At 48.0% G+C, this 15,632-nt stretch overlaps 1 protein-coding gene across 1 annotated transcript; it reads right to left on the reverse strand.

Moving 5' to 3' along the window:
• Positions 1-1,779: 1,779 nt before the first annotated feature.
• LOC116989754 (late histone H2B.L4-like) lies at positions 1,780-2,218 on the reverse strand. The gene has a single exon (XM_033047351.1). The coding sequence runs from the start codon at positions 2,199-2,201 to the stop codon at positions 1,836-1,838; it is 366 nt and encodes a 121-aa protein (XP_032903242.1). The 5' UTR covers positions 2,202-2,218; the 3' UTR covers positions 1,780-1,835.
• Between the last annotated feature and the right edge of the window lie 13,414 nt (positions 2,219-15,632).

Here is a 15,632-nt window from a genome sequence, read left to right on the forward strand (position 1 = left end):
GGCGCCGGCCTTGTCAATCCCGTAGCCGGTCACCGAGAGCGTTTTCTTTGCGGCCCCCAGCTTGGGAGCCCGACACTCCTTGATGGCGGCTACGACAGGATCTGCTCGGCCGCTGTGGCCGCGATAGACCGCCTTCTTCTTGGCGGCAGCAAGTACGGCGGGGGGAACGGGGCCACCGGCCAGATCACGAGGGACAGGGGCGTGGACATTCGTTTTGACGGGAACGGTCTCGGCCATCTTCACTTCCAGACTGATGGAAGTGGCAGCTTCTTCTTCTTCTTCTTTGGAGTTTTACGGCAGCCGGCATCCGCAATGTTGCATTGCTGCCACCTTCTGGCTTCATTCCACAGTACTCATGTCTTTATATTAGATCCTTTTTATAAGCCCAGAGGCCCTCAAGAAATTAAACAACAACTTTATTCCTTTTCCTTTTCCACACTCTAGAATGTTCTTTACTGATAGTTCTGTCAATCCAATTTTCCTCATTTCAATGAACATAAATCCTCTTTCTGTCTCATATCTCCTACATGCAACTAGGGCATGCTGAACTGTTTCTGGTTGATGGCATTCCTCACACAGCCCAGCAGGGTGTTTTCCCAATATTTTTAATGTGCTGTTCAGGTGAGTGTGTCCTATCCTCAATCTTGTTAATACTACCTGTTCCCTCCTCTTCTTGCTGTAATGCCCACTCTGTTTTGTAGCGAATAGAGGTGTCTCCCCTTTGTCTCCTGTTCCCTGTATTGTTGCCATTCCTGATTTATTTTCTTCCACACAATGTGTTTTCCTTCAGATTTGGATAGTTGTAAGTTTACCTCTATGTTTCTTTTTTTTACAGCCTCCTTTGCCAATGTATCCACCTTTTCATTCCCTAGAACACCAATGTGTGCTGGGACCCACAACAAAGTCACGTCACTGCCCCTCCTTGTCACTTGGCTTAATAGTAGCAGGATTTCATAAATTAAGTCAGGCCGCCTATGGGATGCACCAGACCCAATACTCTGGATTGCAGATAATGAGTCGCTACATATTACTGCTTTACATGGTTGCACCTGTTCCATCCACCGAACTGCCATCAAAATAGCGTAGTTCCACTGTATATACTGTCAAATAGTTGTTTGTTCTTTTGTAAAGCTCAACATTCATCCCCTGGACTACCACAGCCGCCCCTGTTGTTTCAGCTACTGGATCCTTTGATCCATCTGTGAAAATTAAGAGGTGTTCCCTGTATCTATATGGCTATGATATTCTGTCTTTAGGTCTGAATTTTTGTTCCTCCTTTTTGCCTCCCATATCTCCAGATCAACTTTTGGGATGTTCAGTAACCATATTGGCACAGATGGCCACAATACTGCAGGGCAGAACTCTTTGTCCTCTACTCCCATGTCCCTTGCCACAACTCCTCCAACCCAGCCGAAGCTTCCAGACTGAGCCACCCCTCTCCCAGCACTCCTGTATTACCTGTTTTGTTGGGTGGTTCTCTCCATGACCCTGGAAGTGGCAGCTCTGAACAGGACCACGGTTTATAAAAACTAAAGCCTGACAGGGGACGTTTGGCCGGTCCTATAACCGCAGTGGAGCTGCCCAATCCGTTGCTCCTAACGCCACTCAGCCGCGTCTCTGATCACCATCTCCCCACTCACTTCCCCCTCATTGGGAAGCTCTGGGTTTAGTGCAGCCATTGTGCAAAATGAAGAGTTTCTCCATTCATGATGAAAGTCGAGGAGAAAATGAAAGTCTGTGCCAAGATTAATTATCGAATTAGTAAATCTTTACCGAAAATATGGGTGGTTCTTAAAAGAACCGTTTTCGGTTTTTTTTGTGTGTTCTGGAACTCTTTATTTGGAGCTGGTGTACTTTGTCACCGCCTTTGTCCCTTCCGACACGGCGTGTTTAGCCAACTCACCGGGCAGAAGCAGGCGCACGGCGGTCTGGATCTCTCTGGAGCTGATGGTGGATCGTTTGTTGTGATAGGCCAGGCGGGACGCCTCTCCCGTGATGCGCTCAAAAATATCATTGACGAACGAGCTCATAATGTCCATGGCCTTGGAAGAGATGCCGGTGTCAGGGTGAACCTGCTTCTTCACTTTGTAGATGTAACTGGAGTAACTCTGTTTCCTCGACTTCTTGCGTTTTTTGCCCACTGGTTTCGGTAAGGTTTTCTTTGCGCCCTTCTTGGGAGCTGCTTTCTGCTGCTCCAGCATTTTCTCAGATTTCAAACACAAACAAGTGGTCGCTCGGAGCGCGGATTAAATAGGCAGCGCCGTCGCCCTATGCTAATGAGCGATGGAGCAGCAACGGATCTCATTGGTAGATCGGAGAGATGAATAATTACCTTTCTATTTAGACGTTCTGATTGGATATCTGAAGGGAAACGACACAATCCCTCCCTCCACCAATGGGAAGCCGTTCCCACTGCCCCATGTTGTGTCCGGGTCACACTGCGGACTGGGAATCGGCGACGATCAACCTCTGTTTTACCAAATGCAGTTATATCTTATCCTTCAGAATCCCCTCCTGTAATCTGGCTCACTGGTCGATAGTTCCCAGGTTTTCCTATGCAAGCCTCCTTAAATTGAAGCATAACATTGGACCCATGCATTGTACCAATTGCATATCACTGCCAACCTTAAGGATTTTCTTAATTTATTGGGAAATATGGGTAGCTAGGTCAGTGATATTAGAGGATTCATCAGAGATCTGGACACAACACTCGTCTTATTATAGCACAGGCACATCCTTGTTGATCTTTATGATCAATACTTACTTTATAGTAAGAACGTTTTTTAATATTTTCTTTCATTAATCAGTTGCAGAAATGGAGGTATACGGGTGTCTGATTTTAATTTGGTTTGAACCTGTCCTTGAGCTCGTAAAGGGATATGGCACAAACCCAACATCGTAATCAGATAAGGAAGCTTGTTTACCTTACAGCAGTGAGTTCACTTGCTAACTAACACTTCTATCATTTTAGCCCTTGTTGGCTGGCATGCTTTTTACTACTGCTGATAAAGCCACAGGATATCGGTCTTTATGCAGGGGTATGGAGAAAAAGGCTGAACATAGGTCAATTATTGTAAAGGTGTCGGCTTCTGCCAGTGCAGATGACAGAATAATATTGGCGACAGGTACTAAAGGAGCAATAGGGATCACTATTTTTTAATGGCTCTCAGTTCTTAGACAAAACAACATCCATTACGTCTTCCCATGTTCGGGATTGGCAGAATAGGAGTATTACACAGACTTTGCATTATCACTAATAGTGCTTGTTGCAATAAAGACATGATGACCATTAAACATGGCAAGGCAGCACCCATTTTTATAGACAGTTTATGTTCAGGGTCTGAATGCACTCATCCCACATGTTTCTTATGCTGTGCCCATAGCTCAAAGGGTACTTGGACCAGAGCCATTCGTAACCTTGGCGGATCCTCAGTAGGCTGCTGTTGCTTTTCATAGTGTCCCATTCCTTTCTGACCCATGTGATCTTTCCTTCTGTGTCAATGGCAACTTTAAAATATGAATTGTCTGTTTGTCCATCAGCCATTTTATCTTTATTCCTATTTCTTTAGCTGTTGCTGGAGGCCTCGCAGCTACGGTTAAGTGTGACTGAGAAGTGTCTTCCATCTCAAATCGATCCCTTTGGTTTAAAGAGAGGCGGACCATTATTCCTAATCCCGGGACCCCAAAGAACAAATAAGGGGTCACTATTAATTGTTCAAGTTTATTCAACCAGGGGGAGACTCGTTCCTGGTATCCGGGATTAGGGAGATACGTATATAATTCAGTGCAATGCGTTCGCGTATTTTCATGGCTAGTTTTAACAAGATACTGTAAATACTGGCTTTTCTTTTTAAATGGTATGGCTTCCTTTTAACTCCAGTTTTGCAAGAGTTCATACTTTTTCCAGTTTCCATTTTTTTTTGCAATCGGTTAGGTGTATCCAACAAGGATTATTTTCAACCATCACTGATGTAGGTTTAGTCAGTAGTACTGGGACGGGCTCCTTCCGCTGCTCCCAATTTCTTCTGATCCCGATTTCTTATCAGTTCGTGATCTCCTGGTTGTAAGGATTCTCCTTTATGGTCAGCTGATAGTGGTTTCAGCTAGCAGTTTCTGCGGTTCAGTGCTTTCTGCAAGACTGACAAGATTCGGGTCAATTGATTTGCATATGTAATTAATTCATCACTAAGGTCCTGTCCAGTCTCAGGCTTTACTAAAACTCTTTAACTACTTACAAGGCTGATCCTTTAAAAGTGGGTCGTTATAAAGAAAAACAATTTAAAAATTATTCCCAATTCTTTCAATCTATCTCCCCAAATTCACAATTTCAAATTAACAGAATTTTTCTGAGATAAAGGGATTTCCAATTCTCATCCAACACCTCAATCTGAATCCCACATGGCCAGTGTGCAATTCATATTTCCCTTGAATTCAATTCAAAATGTAAGAAATAGGAAGAAATCACACTTAAAATACCGGCAAGGTCACCAATCCTATTGCCAGGTTATGCGGCGAATAAAATGAACAGTCTCTTTGCTGAGCCACATCCGCTGTTTATTAAAAGTTGAGAAGACAGAGAATGAACAATTAATTTCCACATAGATTGCCAATGTATTTCCAAAGAGCAAAGGAAAAGAAAATAACTGTGCAGCTCCACCCCCACACAACTGCAACCTCATAAAGAGGCACTACCTTTTAAAACACATGAGACTCTGCAAAGATTTATCACGTAAATGAGCAAGCACATTCAATGACATCCTATTTCATCTGAATTATAGGATTAATTCAACATTCACCCAGAACCGGTTCCACAAACAAGTAAGTATTTAAACTCGCTCACTCTACACCCTTTTTTCAGTGGCATTCACTCACAAATTTCCACACCTCATGCAATATGCTGAATCTCAGATATTCACACACTTTAAAACAATAAAATTCTCACAAGAGTAAAACACAGTTATACACTCCTCAAGGAATTCATGCAAAACTCTTAAAACTTTGATACACCCAAAAAATGTTCATACTTTGTTCATAAATACAACACATACTGAAGAACGCTCAACCCACATTTACACATCCCTTATATCACACTCAACTCTCTCTATCTCTTGCTGCTACTACTGCCCCTCCCTCTTAGACACGGGTCTTTTCATTAAAGCTTCAAAGTGTAAGCTACATTCCCTTTCCTCCTTATCAGCATGCGGAAGGAAGTGTATATAGTGTAAAAGAACGGGCAGAAAAACATCAGGTACTCAAATTTGTCCGAGTGGGGTGAACCAGAGGCCCGTCAAAAGGTCAACAGTGCAGCCCCCTCGTTTCCAAAGATCTTTTTACATGACAGAACTTTACATTAATTAACTTTACATTCCCTTGTCTGACAGACACGTTCTTTCTACTAGAAACTTTGGTTCTGTGAGGACCAATGTGCATAATTTGAAATCTGCTGTGTGGGAAGTAATGTCAGCTAGGGTATTTCCCCAGGATATTTCGTTGTGGCCACTTGTATTGGCATCGCACTTAATAATGGCCAGTTGGGCTGGGATTGCTAATGCATGCAGTAGCTGGCGCAGGAGCCAGCACTGTTTTTAAGTTGCAACGGTCTTCTTCTTGAAAGTTTCCCCTCTCTCTCCATCAGGGAGACGAGCTCTGTATTTGCAAACAGGTCAGAGTATTTTGTTTCAAGTTTGTTTTAAACTGTACCAACTGTTGGCTGCAAAATGTTAAAGTTCTTAGGGCAGTGACCAGCCTCGAGTCTTGCGGGGTATTTAAGGTACAGTGCCTCGAAAGCCACCAGCTCAACATCCTGCTTTTTTCCTTTTCAGTCTTCTTTGATTTATCTGCTGTTTCTCTTTCTCTGGTGCTCTGTGTTGTTTACCTCTCTCACTGCTGGATTCATCACTGCTCTTCCTCTCCTGCCTAAGCTCTCTCCCTTCTTCTTTCTCATCTTCCTTTTCAGTTTTTCCTTCTTCTGGGGTTGCCCTTCCCTGTAGGAGTACTGGAGCCCCTTCCTCTTCACGGGATCTTAATGGGATGGTTCCTGCTGTTAGTGACTGGTGGCTAGGGCATGGAGAGGTGGTCTACACTATTTCCAATTTAGTTTCACTCAACAAATTTGTTCCTCATCCCCCCTCTCTCTGTAAACAGGGTCGCCATGCCAGACAAGGGGTCCCCGGGGACATTTTGCTTAGGTTTCCATGTTTGCATAATTGTTTAATATTATGTTGGCCAACCATATTCTCTTTTTAAAATTATGTAATCTTTACGTTTTCCTCGATCTAAATAACACATATGCTGTACAGAAGCTCCCACATATACCAAAGCTCCCACAACAATCTTATCCAGAGCCTGTCCCATTATTCGCCTCTTAAGCAATGATTATCTCACCCATTAATTCCAACAGACCACATGCAGTCTGACCTGATCAATCGAAAATACGGGTCCCGGAACCACTAATATCCTATCTACAATCTCGACCCACATGGTACTCCTGAAGAACTAGTTTCCAAGTCTGATCTGCTCAATCAACAAAAATGTCTTACCTTATCTTATGTTATCTGTCAAAGATCTTGGAAAGGAACCAGATCAAATTTGGACGAAGGACCACAGTGTTCCCGGGCACTGTCTGGAGTTCAGACTCAAGGAGTCTGATAGTGCACTTTCTACTCCCTTTGATATTCTGGCCAAACTGTAGCCTCTTACTCAGCCTTCAGAAATAGTTTCCATCAAGATCTATTGTTAGTACTGTACTTTGCAATCTGTAGAGCAGAGGGAAAGAACTGTTGTCCAAACATTTTTCAGATTGTTTATATCCTAGAGCCAAAATATCGAGTGTTATTGTGCTGAAATCTCGCTAGTGTTATAGAAGGGCGAAAACATTTCTGTTATTGTACTATAACCTTTCTAGTGTAATAGAGGAAACGTGAAAACATTTCTGTTATTCTGCAAAACTCTCACTAGTGTTAATAGGAGAAAGGTTAAGCATCCATTGTATTACTTCTAAATCTACAGCAGAATCCATTTTGTAACTTTTAAATCTTTAAATTTTCTCAACCCCTCCCCCCTCCCACTATTCAAAAGACACCACCAGAGATGAAGTCGGGCCCTGGACTGAAGCGGTCACTCGCAGTCCTTTTTGGTCCTCGGTCCTTGGGTCCTCAGCCCTCGAGTGCTCGGGTCCTCGATCCTTGGGTTGATGCCCGCTTGCCCATGACCTCTCCTTCCATGCCCTCTCCCTCTCTTTGCCCTCTCTCTGTCTCTGCCCTCTCCCTGTCTCCGCCCTCTCCCTGTCTCCGCCCTCTCCCTGTCTCCGCCCTCTCCCTGTCTCTGCCCTCTCCGTCTCCGCCCTCTCCCTGTCTCTGCCCTCTCTCTGCCCTCTCTGCCTCTCTCTTTCCTCTCTGCCTCTCTCTCTGCCCTCTCTCTGTCTGCCCTCTCTGACTGCCCTCTCGCTGCCTCTGCCCTCTCTCTGCCTCTGCCCTCTCTCTGTCTCTGCCCTCTCTTTGTCTCTGCCCTCTCTTTGCCTCTGCCCTCTCTGTCTCTGCCCTCTCTGTCTCTGCCCTCTCTGTCTCTGCCCTCTCTGTCTCTGCCCTCTCTGTCTCTGCCCTCTCTGTCTCTGCCCTCTCTGTCTCTCTCTCTGCCCTCTCTGTCTTCCCTCTCTGCCTCTCTCTCTGCCCTCTCTGCCTCTGTCTCTGCCCTCTCTGCCTCTGTCTCTGCCCTCTCAGCCTCTGCCCTCTCTCTGTTTCTGCCCTCTCAGCCTCTGTCTCTGCCCTCTCGCTTCCTCTGCCCTCTCGCTACCTCTGCCCTCTCGCTGCCTCTGCCCCCTCTGTCTCTGCCCCCTCTCTGTCTCTGCCCCCTCTCTGTCTCTACCCCCTCTCTGTCTCTTCCCCCTCTCTGTCTCTGCCCCCTCTCTGTCTCTGCCCCCTCTCTGTCTCTGCCCCATCTCTGTCTCTGCCCCCTCTCTGTCTCTGCCCCCTCTCTGTCTCTGCCCCCTCTCTGTCTCTCCCCTCTCTCTGTCTCTCCCCTCTCTCTCTGCCCACTGGCCACCTCGCTCAGGGTCCTCGGGTCAGCACATGGTGGAGAGGTTGCTGCCACGGGCCGAGCCCGTTGGCTGGACCTGGGCGAGAGCAGAGCCTGGAGCTGGAGTCTTGCATTCCGGAACCAGCCCTCCCCTGTGACGCCGACACCCCCACCACTAAAACTCTACCCCCCTCACTCTCTGTCCCACCCCCTCCCGCTATGACCCCCCTCCCTCTCTTCACACCCCTCCCTCTCTGCCCCCCTCCCTCTCTGCCCCTCCTCCCTCTCCGCCCCTTCCTCTCTGCTTCCCCTTCCTCTCTGCTTCCCCTACCTCTCTGCCTCCCCTACCTCTCTGCCTCGAGCCCTCCCACTCTGCCCCACCCTCTCCCTCTCTGCCCCCTCCCCCTCCCTCTCTGCCCCCTCCCTCTCTGCCCCCCTCCCTCTCTGCCCCCCTCCCTCTCTGCCCCCCCTCTCTTCCCCTTCCCTCTTTGCCCCCTCCCTCTCTGCCCCCTCCCTCTCTGCCCCCCTCCCTCTCTGCCCCCCTCCCTCTCTGCCCCCCCTCTCTTCCCCTTCCCTCTTTGCCCCCTCCCTCTCTTCCCCTTCCCTATTTGCCCCCTCCCTCTCTGCCCCCCTCCCTCTCTGCCCCCCCCTCCGACTCTGCCACCACCTGCATCTCTGCCCCCTCCCTCTCTTCCCCCTCCCCTCTGCCCCCCCCCCTCTGCCCCTCATCCTCTCTGCCCCCCTCACCCTCTGTCTCTCTCCCACTGCACCCCTTCCATTCTGCCCCCTCCCTCTCTGACACCCTCCCTCTCTGCCCCCTCTCTTTCCCCCTCCCTCTCTGCCCCCCCCCCTCTTTCCCTCTCCCTCTCGGTACACCCCTCCCTCTGCCCCCCCCCTCTTTCCCTCTCCCTCTCAGTACACCCCTTCCAATCTGCCCCCCTTCCAATCTGCCCCCCTCCCTATCCGCCCCCTCCCTCTCTGCCCCCCTCCCTCACTTCCTCCCTCCTTCTCTGCCCCCTCTCTGCTCCTCCTCCATCTCTGACTTCCCTCCCTCTCTGACCCCCCTCTGTCCCCCCTCCCTCTCTGCCCCCCTCCTTCTATGACCCCCCTGTCCCTCTCTGCCCCCTCCCTCTCTGCCCCGCCTCCCTCTCTGCCCCTCCTCCTATTTGCCCCCTTCCACCCCTCCTTCTCTGCCCCCTCCCTCTCTGCCCACCATCGCCCTATGTCCCACCTCCCTCTCGGCCCACCCCTTCCCTGCCTCATTCCAAACTGCCCCCTCCCTATCTGCCCCCTCCCTCTCTGCCCCTTCCCTCTCTTCCCTCTCCCTTCCTGCCCCCCTCCATCTCTGCCCATCTCCTCCCACTCTGCCCCCTCCCTCCTTGGTCCCCTACTTATCTGCCCCCCTCGCCCCAGCTGCCCCCCTCCCCCACTGCCTCCTCCCTCACTGCCTCCTCCCTCTTACCCCCCTCCCTCTCTCCCCCCCCCTCCCTCTCTTCCCCCGGTCCCTCTCTGCCCTCCCCTCTCTGCCCCCTCCCTCTCTGCCCCCTCCTTCGTACGCTCCGTCTGCAGGCCCTGTGGGCGATAACATCAGAAGCTCGCAGGTCCCTGGTGGGAGACCGCTTTTCGGAGCTTCTGCAACGGCAACTTCTCCCGCCAGAATCGCGGGGTTAAAGGACTTGGAGCAGGGCCTAACATCGCCCGACGCGGCTTAACGGCCGCAGGACTTACCATCGCCTGCCGAGGGTTTTAACATCGGGAGCCCCAGTTCACCTTGACGTTGCAGTTGGACTGCTGGACCGCGGGAGAAGAACAGAGAAGAGATAAGACTTTTGCCTTCCATCACAGTGAGGAGGTGTTAGAGATTCACTGTGATGGATGTTTGTGTAAATTGTGTTAAGTCTGGGTCTTGTTTTTTTTTGTAATGTTAAGACTGCAAAAATGAAATTTTGTTCAAACCAAGCTGTTTGAATGACATTAAAAGGCATTCTATTCTATTCTCTGACCCCCCTCCCTCTCAGCCCCCACCTCCCTCTCTGCTCCCCCTCCCTCTCTGCCCCCCTCCCTCTCCGCCCCCTCCCTCTCTGCCCCCCTCCCTCCTCCCAGGGCGGGGGATGGGTTAAAAGCAGCATATGAATAATATTAATATAATATCAAGGGGGGGGGCTATTGTGTGTATGGGGGGGGGGGGGTGATTAGTGTCTGTGTGACGCCGCAGGCTGCCACCCCCCTCCTACCCTAGTCCTTCTTGGTCACAGTGGTCATAGGTTTTGGAGATGTTGTCAGAATAAACCAACCCAGTAACTGCAGTGTGTTCTGTAGTTGTTCCACACTGGCAGTGTTGATCCTGCTCCCATTATCAGGCTGCACTTGAAGTCCAGGTTTTGTTGCCTCCCGACTGACTGCTTCTATGAAATTGCAAAGATCTGTGCTGTGATGGAGCAACGTTTGAGGTAACCTCACAGCTTCCTATGACCATGATTCAATCCTGACTATGGGTGCTGTTAGCACATTCTCATATTTCCCCCCCCAAAAAACTTTATTCAGAGTAAGTCAAATACGATACGATACAATAGAACTTTATTTATCCCAGGAGGGAAATTGATCTGCCAACAGTCATAAAAACACAAAATACATTAAATTAAAGTGACGTGTGGAAAGGATTGGGGGGGGGTCAGTCTCAGTCTCAATCTTTGCTTTATCTGTGGAAGAAGGCCAGTCTGCTGCTGGGCATTGTAGGGCAGATTCTGATGGCGACACCCTCAAACAACGGAAGGGGTATCACCTCAGAGGGGCACATGGATGGTAAGGGTGTTTTGTTTAAATATAAGTGTGTACACTACTGAATTTGCACATTGTCTGTATATATCATCATTGGGCGCGGGGAGTGTACGTGCGTTTGGAAATAGAAAGAGAATGCTGGAAACACTCAGCGCGTCAGCCCCTCGAACTAAACCATGAGCTTGTTCTCTCTGCACAGATGCAGCCACGCCTGCTGAAAAATTTCAGCATATTTCACCTTCCAGCATCTGTATTTATCTGTTTGTTTAAGCATGGCTGATAACTTCCCCAGCCAATTCAACGCCAATAATAATTTTTAGTCGGAGGTCTAGGAAATGAAGAGCGTCATGAATGTAACCGAAATCAACCGAAATTGTCTCAGAATAGCGGTCACGTGGATTCAATGTATCGCGCGCTCGGCATTCACATTTGCATGAAACACTGCGGACGTTTCTGATTGGCCAACTGGCAACAATTAATGCGCAGCTCGCACTGGAGACGACAAAACAAGAGCCAGTCCACCAATAGGAATCCTTCGCTTTATTATTCCTCATTCGCATAGTCAACCATTAAATAGCGCGCACGATACACCGTTGGTATAATGGGCATGTCGGACCATGCTGAATTGGTACCAAAATGCAGAGCGTCGAAAATGTGAGCAAAGACAGCGCGCACTAAAAAGGAAGATAAAGGTGAAATGAAACACAAAAAAACAAGGAGGCACTGCCACAGTACATACATCTACGACGTGTTGAAGCGGGTTCACGTGTTGAATACGGGTATTCAACTGTCAATTCGCTCAGCAGAGACCCTTCCGATGTTTCTGTTCAAAATCACCTGGCAACGTTCGTGACACGGTCCAATCTTTATGGCATTTTTTATCGGAGCAGACCGTGTCACTGCCCCCTCCCCAAACAGAAGCCCCCTTTGTCTGCAATGTTTCTGGGCTAATAGCAGCACGTGGTGTAGGTGGTCTACCCAAACATTGCTGTTGTGTTTTGTTCGCCAGTGCAGCCTTACCCAAGTCTACGTTCCCAGGCAATGATCACAGGTGCGAGGAGATAAACTTGTTTTTGAGAGGCTATGGAATGTAAGGGCTGCTAACTTAGCTGATAACTCCGTTGCACATTTTAGTTGAAATTGTCAGTTTAACCCTTACACTACAACAACAGACAGAAATTGAGCTGTTTTAATTGGTCAATTGATTTCCCTTTGTTTCTCATGGCCTTCCATTTCAGAACTTAATGAAATGTTCCAAAATGTCAGCCAATGGAAATCACCCTGAGAAGTCGAAACTACACAAAAAATATATGCAGTTTCATGTATACACAGACCCTTCATTTATTTATCGAAAAAGCGTCTAGAATTGAACTTTTGTGACCCATGTCTGGTATCTACATGAAATTTGGCACAGATTTAGGTACATATCATTAAGAAGGAATTCGTAACTCATCAGTGTCAATAGTTGCACACTGATTAATAAAGATAATTCAAAAATGTATTAGAAAAATTAACTTGTGCTCCATAATAGGTAGCTTAATATTACCCTATGGGGAGCTGGATTCCATGCTGCCGGCTATTTACTTCCTTGCTCAGGGAGATCACATAATAGAGAGAGAGAGAGAGAGAGAGAGAGAGAGTGAGAGCGCAGGACGAAGCTGGCAGCCTTCTGCCCTGTAGCTACCCACCAACCTCCCCGGGTTGCGCCTGTGCTGAAGGGCACCGTGGCAGGCGGGCCAGCAGAAGGCGCTGAGGTGGTGGCCGGTTCCGCTGTCCAGGCCCGGCGGCCGCTCGCAGCCACCCGAGCTACTTCCCTCCCCGGCCACAATGCCGTGGCAGCGGTGAGTAAAGGGCCTGTCCCACTAATGTGACTTTTCAGCGACTGTCTTCGACCTTCAAGCTCGAGGGCACTCGCCTGAAAAACCTCGAGTTGGGTCGACCAAAGATCATAGAGCGTTTCTTTGAGGTCGACCGTCAACGATGAAACTGAGCCGGATCGACCGTCTGCGCACACACACATACACACACACACACATCGCAAAGGTGGGGTCAGGGAAAGCGGGGGAACGCTGTCTGAAATTCACACCCGCGATGAACAGGAAGGTAAAAGACGGCTGGCACAGTTACGGTAAGTCCTTTATAGGGCGCGGTGGGGGTGAGAGAAGGGGAGAGAGGGGAAGAGAAGGGGGGGGGAGAAGGAGTGGAGAAACTTTTAAGAAGCCAGACAACTTTTAATAAAGTTTAGCAGGCATTTAAAATTACCCGTCGGTTTACTTACTTTTTTTTTCTCAACGAGCTTTACCTTCGATTGCCATCGACTACCTATGATAGCATTACGACCTACTGCGACCTACCTCAACTAATCCTACAAGTAAAAAAATATCGATTTTTTTCCATGGTGACCTTTTTTTACTCGCAGGTATTTTTCAGCATGTTGATAAAAACGCAGCGACCTAGCTGAGGCCTTGAGTACGCAGGGACTACTCTCGAGCATAAAGGAGAGTTACAAAGACCTCCTAGGAACTCGTTTCGACAATGCTGCGAGTATGAGTCGAGGGCAAACTCTTCTAAACTCGCGAATTAGGTCCCCGCAGTGGGACAGGCCCTTGAGTGAGTGAGTTGCTGACATGATCCCCAACCCCTTCCTTCTCAACGATCCTGCCCTCCCTGCAACTCTACCCCTGGCGGCCCAGCCATGTTTACTGATACATACAATGATACAATTTATTTGTTGTCATTTGAACCTCAACGAAATATGGTTTCTGCAGTCATACAAACAAGTAGAAGAACCAAGACACAACACAATTTACACAAGCATCCATCACAGTGAATCTCCTCCTCACTGTGATGGAAGGCAATGTCTTATCTCTCCCCTGCACTCCCCATTCTCCTCCCAATGTCACAGTCAAAGCCCCCGGCGGGCGATGATAAGTAAGTCCCGCAGCCATTAAAGCCACGCCGGGCGATGTAAGGCCACTACTACTTTGTGCAGCCCAGGCCGTGCTGACCTAGGCCAGACTCCCCACACGCTGTGGAAAGGAACTCTCCACCAGCTCGTTGGAAAGCTCTGGTGGCTGCGAGCGTCCGCCGGGACCGGACAGCGGAACCGCCACCTCAGCGCCTTCTGCCGGCCCGCCCCGCCAGCCAGCCACGGTGTTCTTCGGTACAGGCGCAACCAGTGGAGGTGGTGTGTGTCGGATCGCTACTGGGCAGAAGGCTAGCTGCTCTGCCCCGGGCTCTCTCACTCCGTTAAGTGATCTCCCTGAGCCAGGAAGTAAATAGCCCACAGCACGGAATTCAGCTCCCCAGAGCAATATGTTGTTGAAGTAAGACCAAAATGTGTTCTGTTCTTTGATGTCGGATTGGCACGTTTCTTGATTGTCGTAAACCAGAAATGCACAGCAGATGGTTAAGAATTGATTTGATTAAAAAAAAAGAATTTTACATCTTGTTCCAGACTCAACAGCTAATGGAAGTTTATAAACTCAGTAAAGGGGCTGTCCCACTTGGGAGACCTAATTGGCGAGTTTAGAAGAGTTTGAAAAAATGACATGTTCAAGACCTCCTTCGACAATGCAGAAGACCTCCTACGACCTCCTTCGACTATGTTGAAGACTAACTACGACTAGCTACGACTAACTTCGGGAAAATTGGACACCGAATAGTGGAAAGTGAAGACGACCTTCATCTTCGACCTCCTTCGACCTCATTTCGACTATGATGAAGACTATCTACGACTTCCCTCGACTACCTTTGACTACCCTCGATTACCTATGACTAACATTACAACCTACTACGACTAAACGTACGAGTAAAAAAAGTATCGATTTTTTTCCATGGCGACCTTTTTGTACCGGGCATTTTTTAACATATTGAAAAAAACGCCGCGACCTAGCTGAGGCCTCGAGTACGCGGAGACCACTATCGAGCATGAAGGAGAGTTACGAAGACCTCCTACAACCTCGTGTCGAGCATACTGTGAGTATGAGTCGAGGGAAAACTCGCCAGAACTCGCGTATTAGGTCGCCCAAGGCCCTTAACACTTAATTTGACACACTAAACAGCAAAAGTAAACTGTATATAATCATTTATTTTCCCAATCTTTTGATTTAGATTTCGTAGGTGGGAATGTTGTGAATGGCTAGTTTACAAACAGAAACATTGCATTTTTATTTGTTTATATTAGTGCATTCGATGTACGAAAGAAAACACTACAATCTCATGATAATAATCATGTGGATGCTGGTTCCCTTTTGAACATAATAATCATGTGTTGGACTGGTCTTTTTGGAGAACATTGTTCCTTCATTGCAGTTGGGTATTACTCAAAGTTGAACTCTTTCAAAGGTGTGCATGCACGGTGAATCACCCCGTGTGTTGGTGGGGGTCAAGCTACCAAGACAGATGTGTACAGCAATTCATTCTTCCCCCGCACAATTAAAGCATGGAATAGTCTTCACCCTACCATAGTTACCCAACCAGACGCAACTATATTTAAGGTAGTTCTTATTCTCCAATAACACTTTTTTTGCTTGTCCACCCTCCACCACCTCCAGTTTAAATTCCATTTGGAATATTTTTGGAGGACCAGGAAACTAAGAACAATGATCCCAGGGTGCTCTCTGTCTAGCTAGCCTGAAACAAAGCGCGTGATTGGTCAACAGGCATCAGACTCAATGTCAAACGTGCTTTAAATGGACAATTATTACTTGGAAAATTGGAGGGTTTTTCCATAATAAAAAAATATGTGCAGGATTTGTTCTTGACGAGTTTCAGGTATGATTTCTATAATATTTCTACACAGTATGGTATAAATAGAGGTAGATATGTGATGTGGGTCA

Source organism: Amblyraja radiata, chromosome 29 (assembly GCF_010909765.2).
Source record: "Amblyraja radiata isolate CabotCenter1 chromosome 29, sAmbRad1.1.pri, whole genome shotgun sequence".
Lineage (NCBI taxonomy): Eukaryota > Metazoa > Chordata > Chondrichthyes > Rajiformes > Rajidae > Amblyraja > Amblyraja radiata.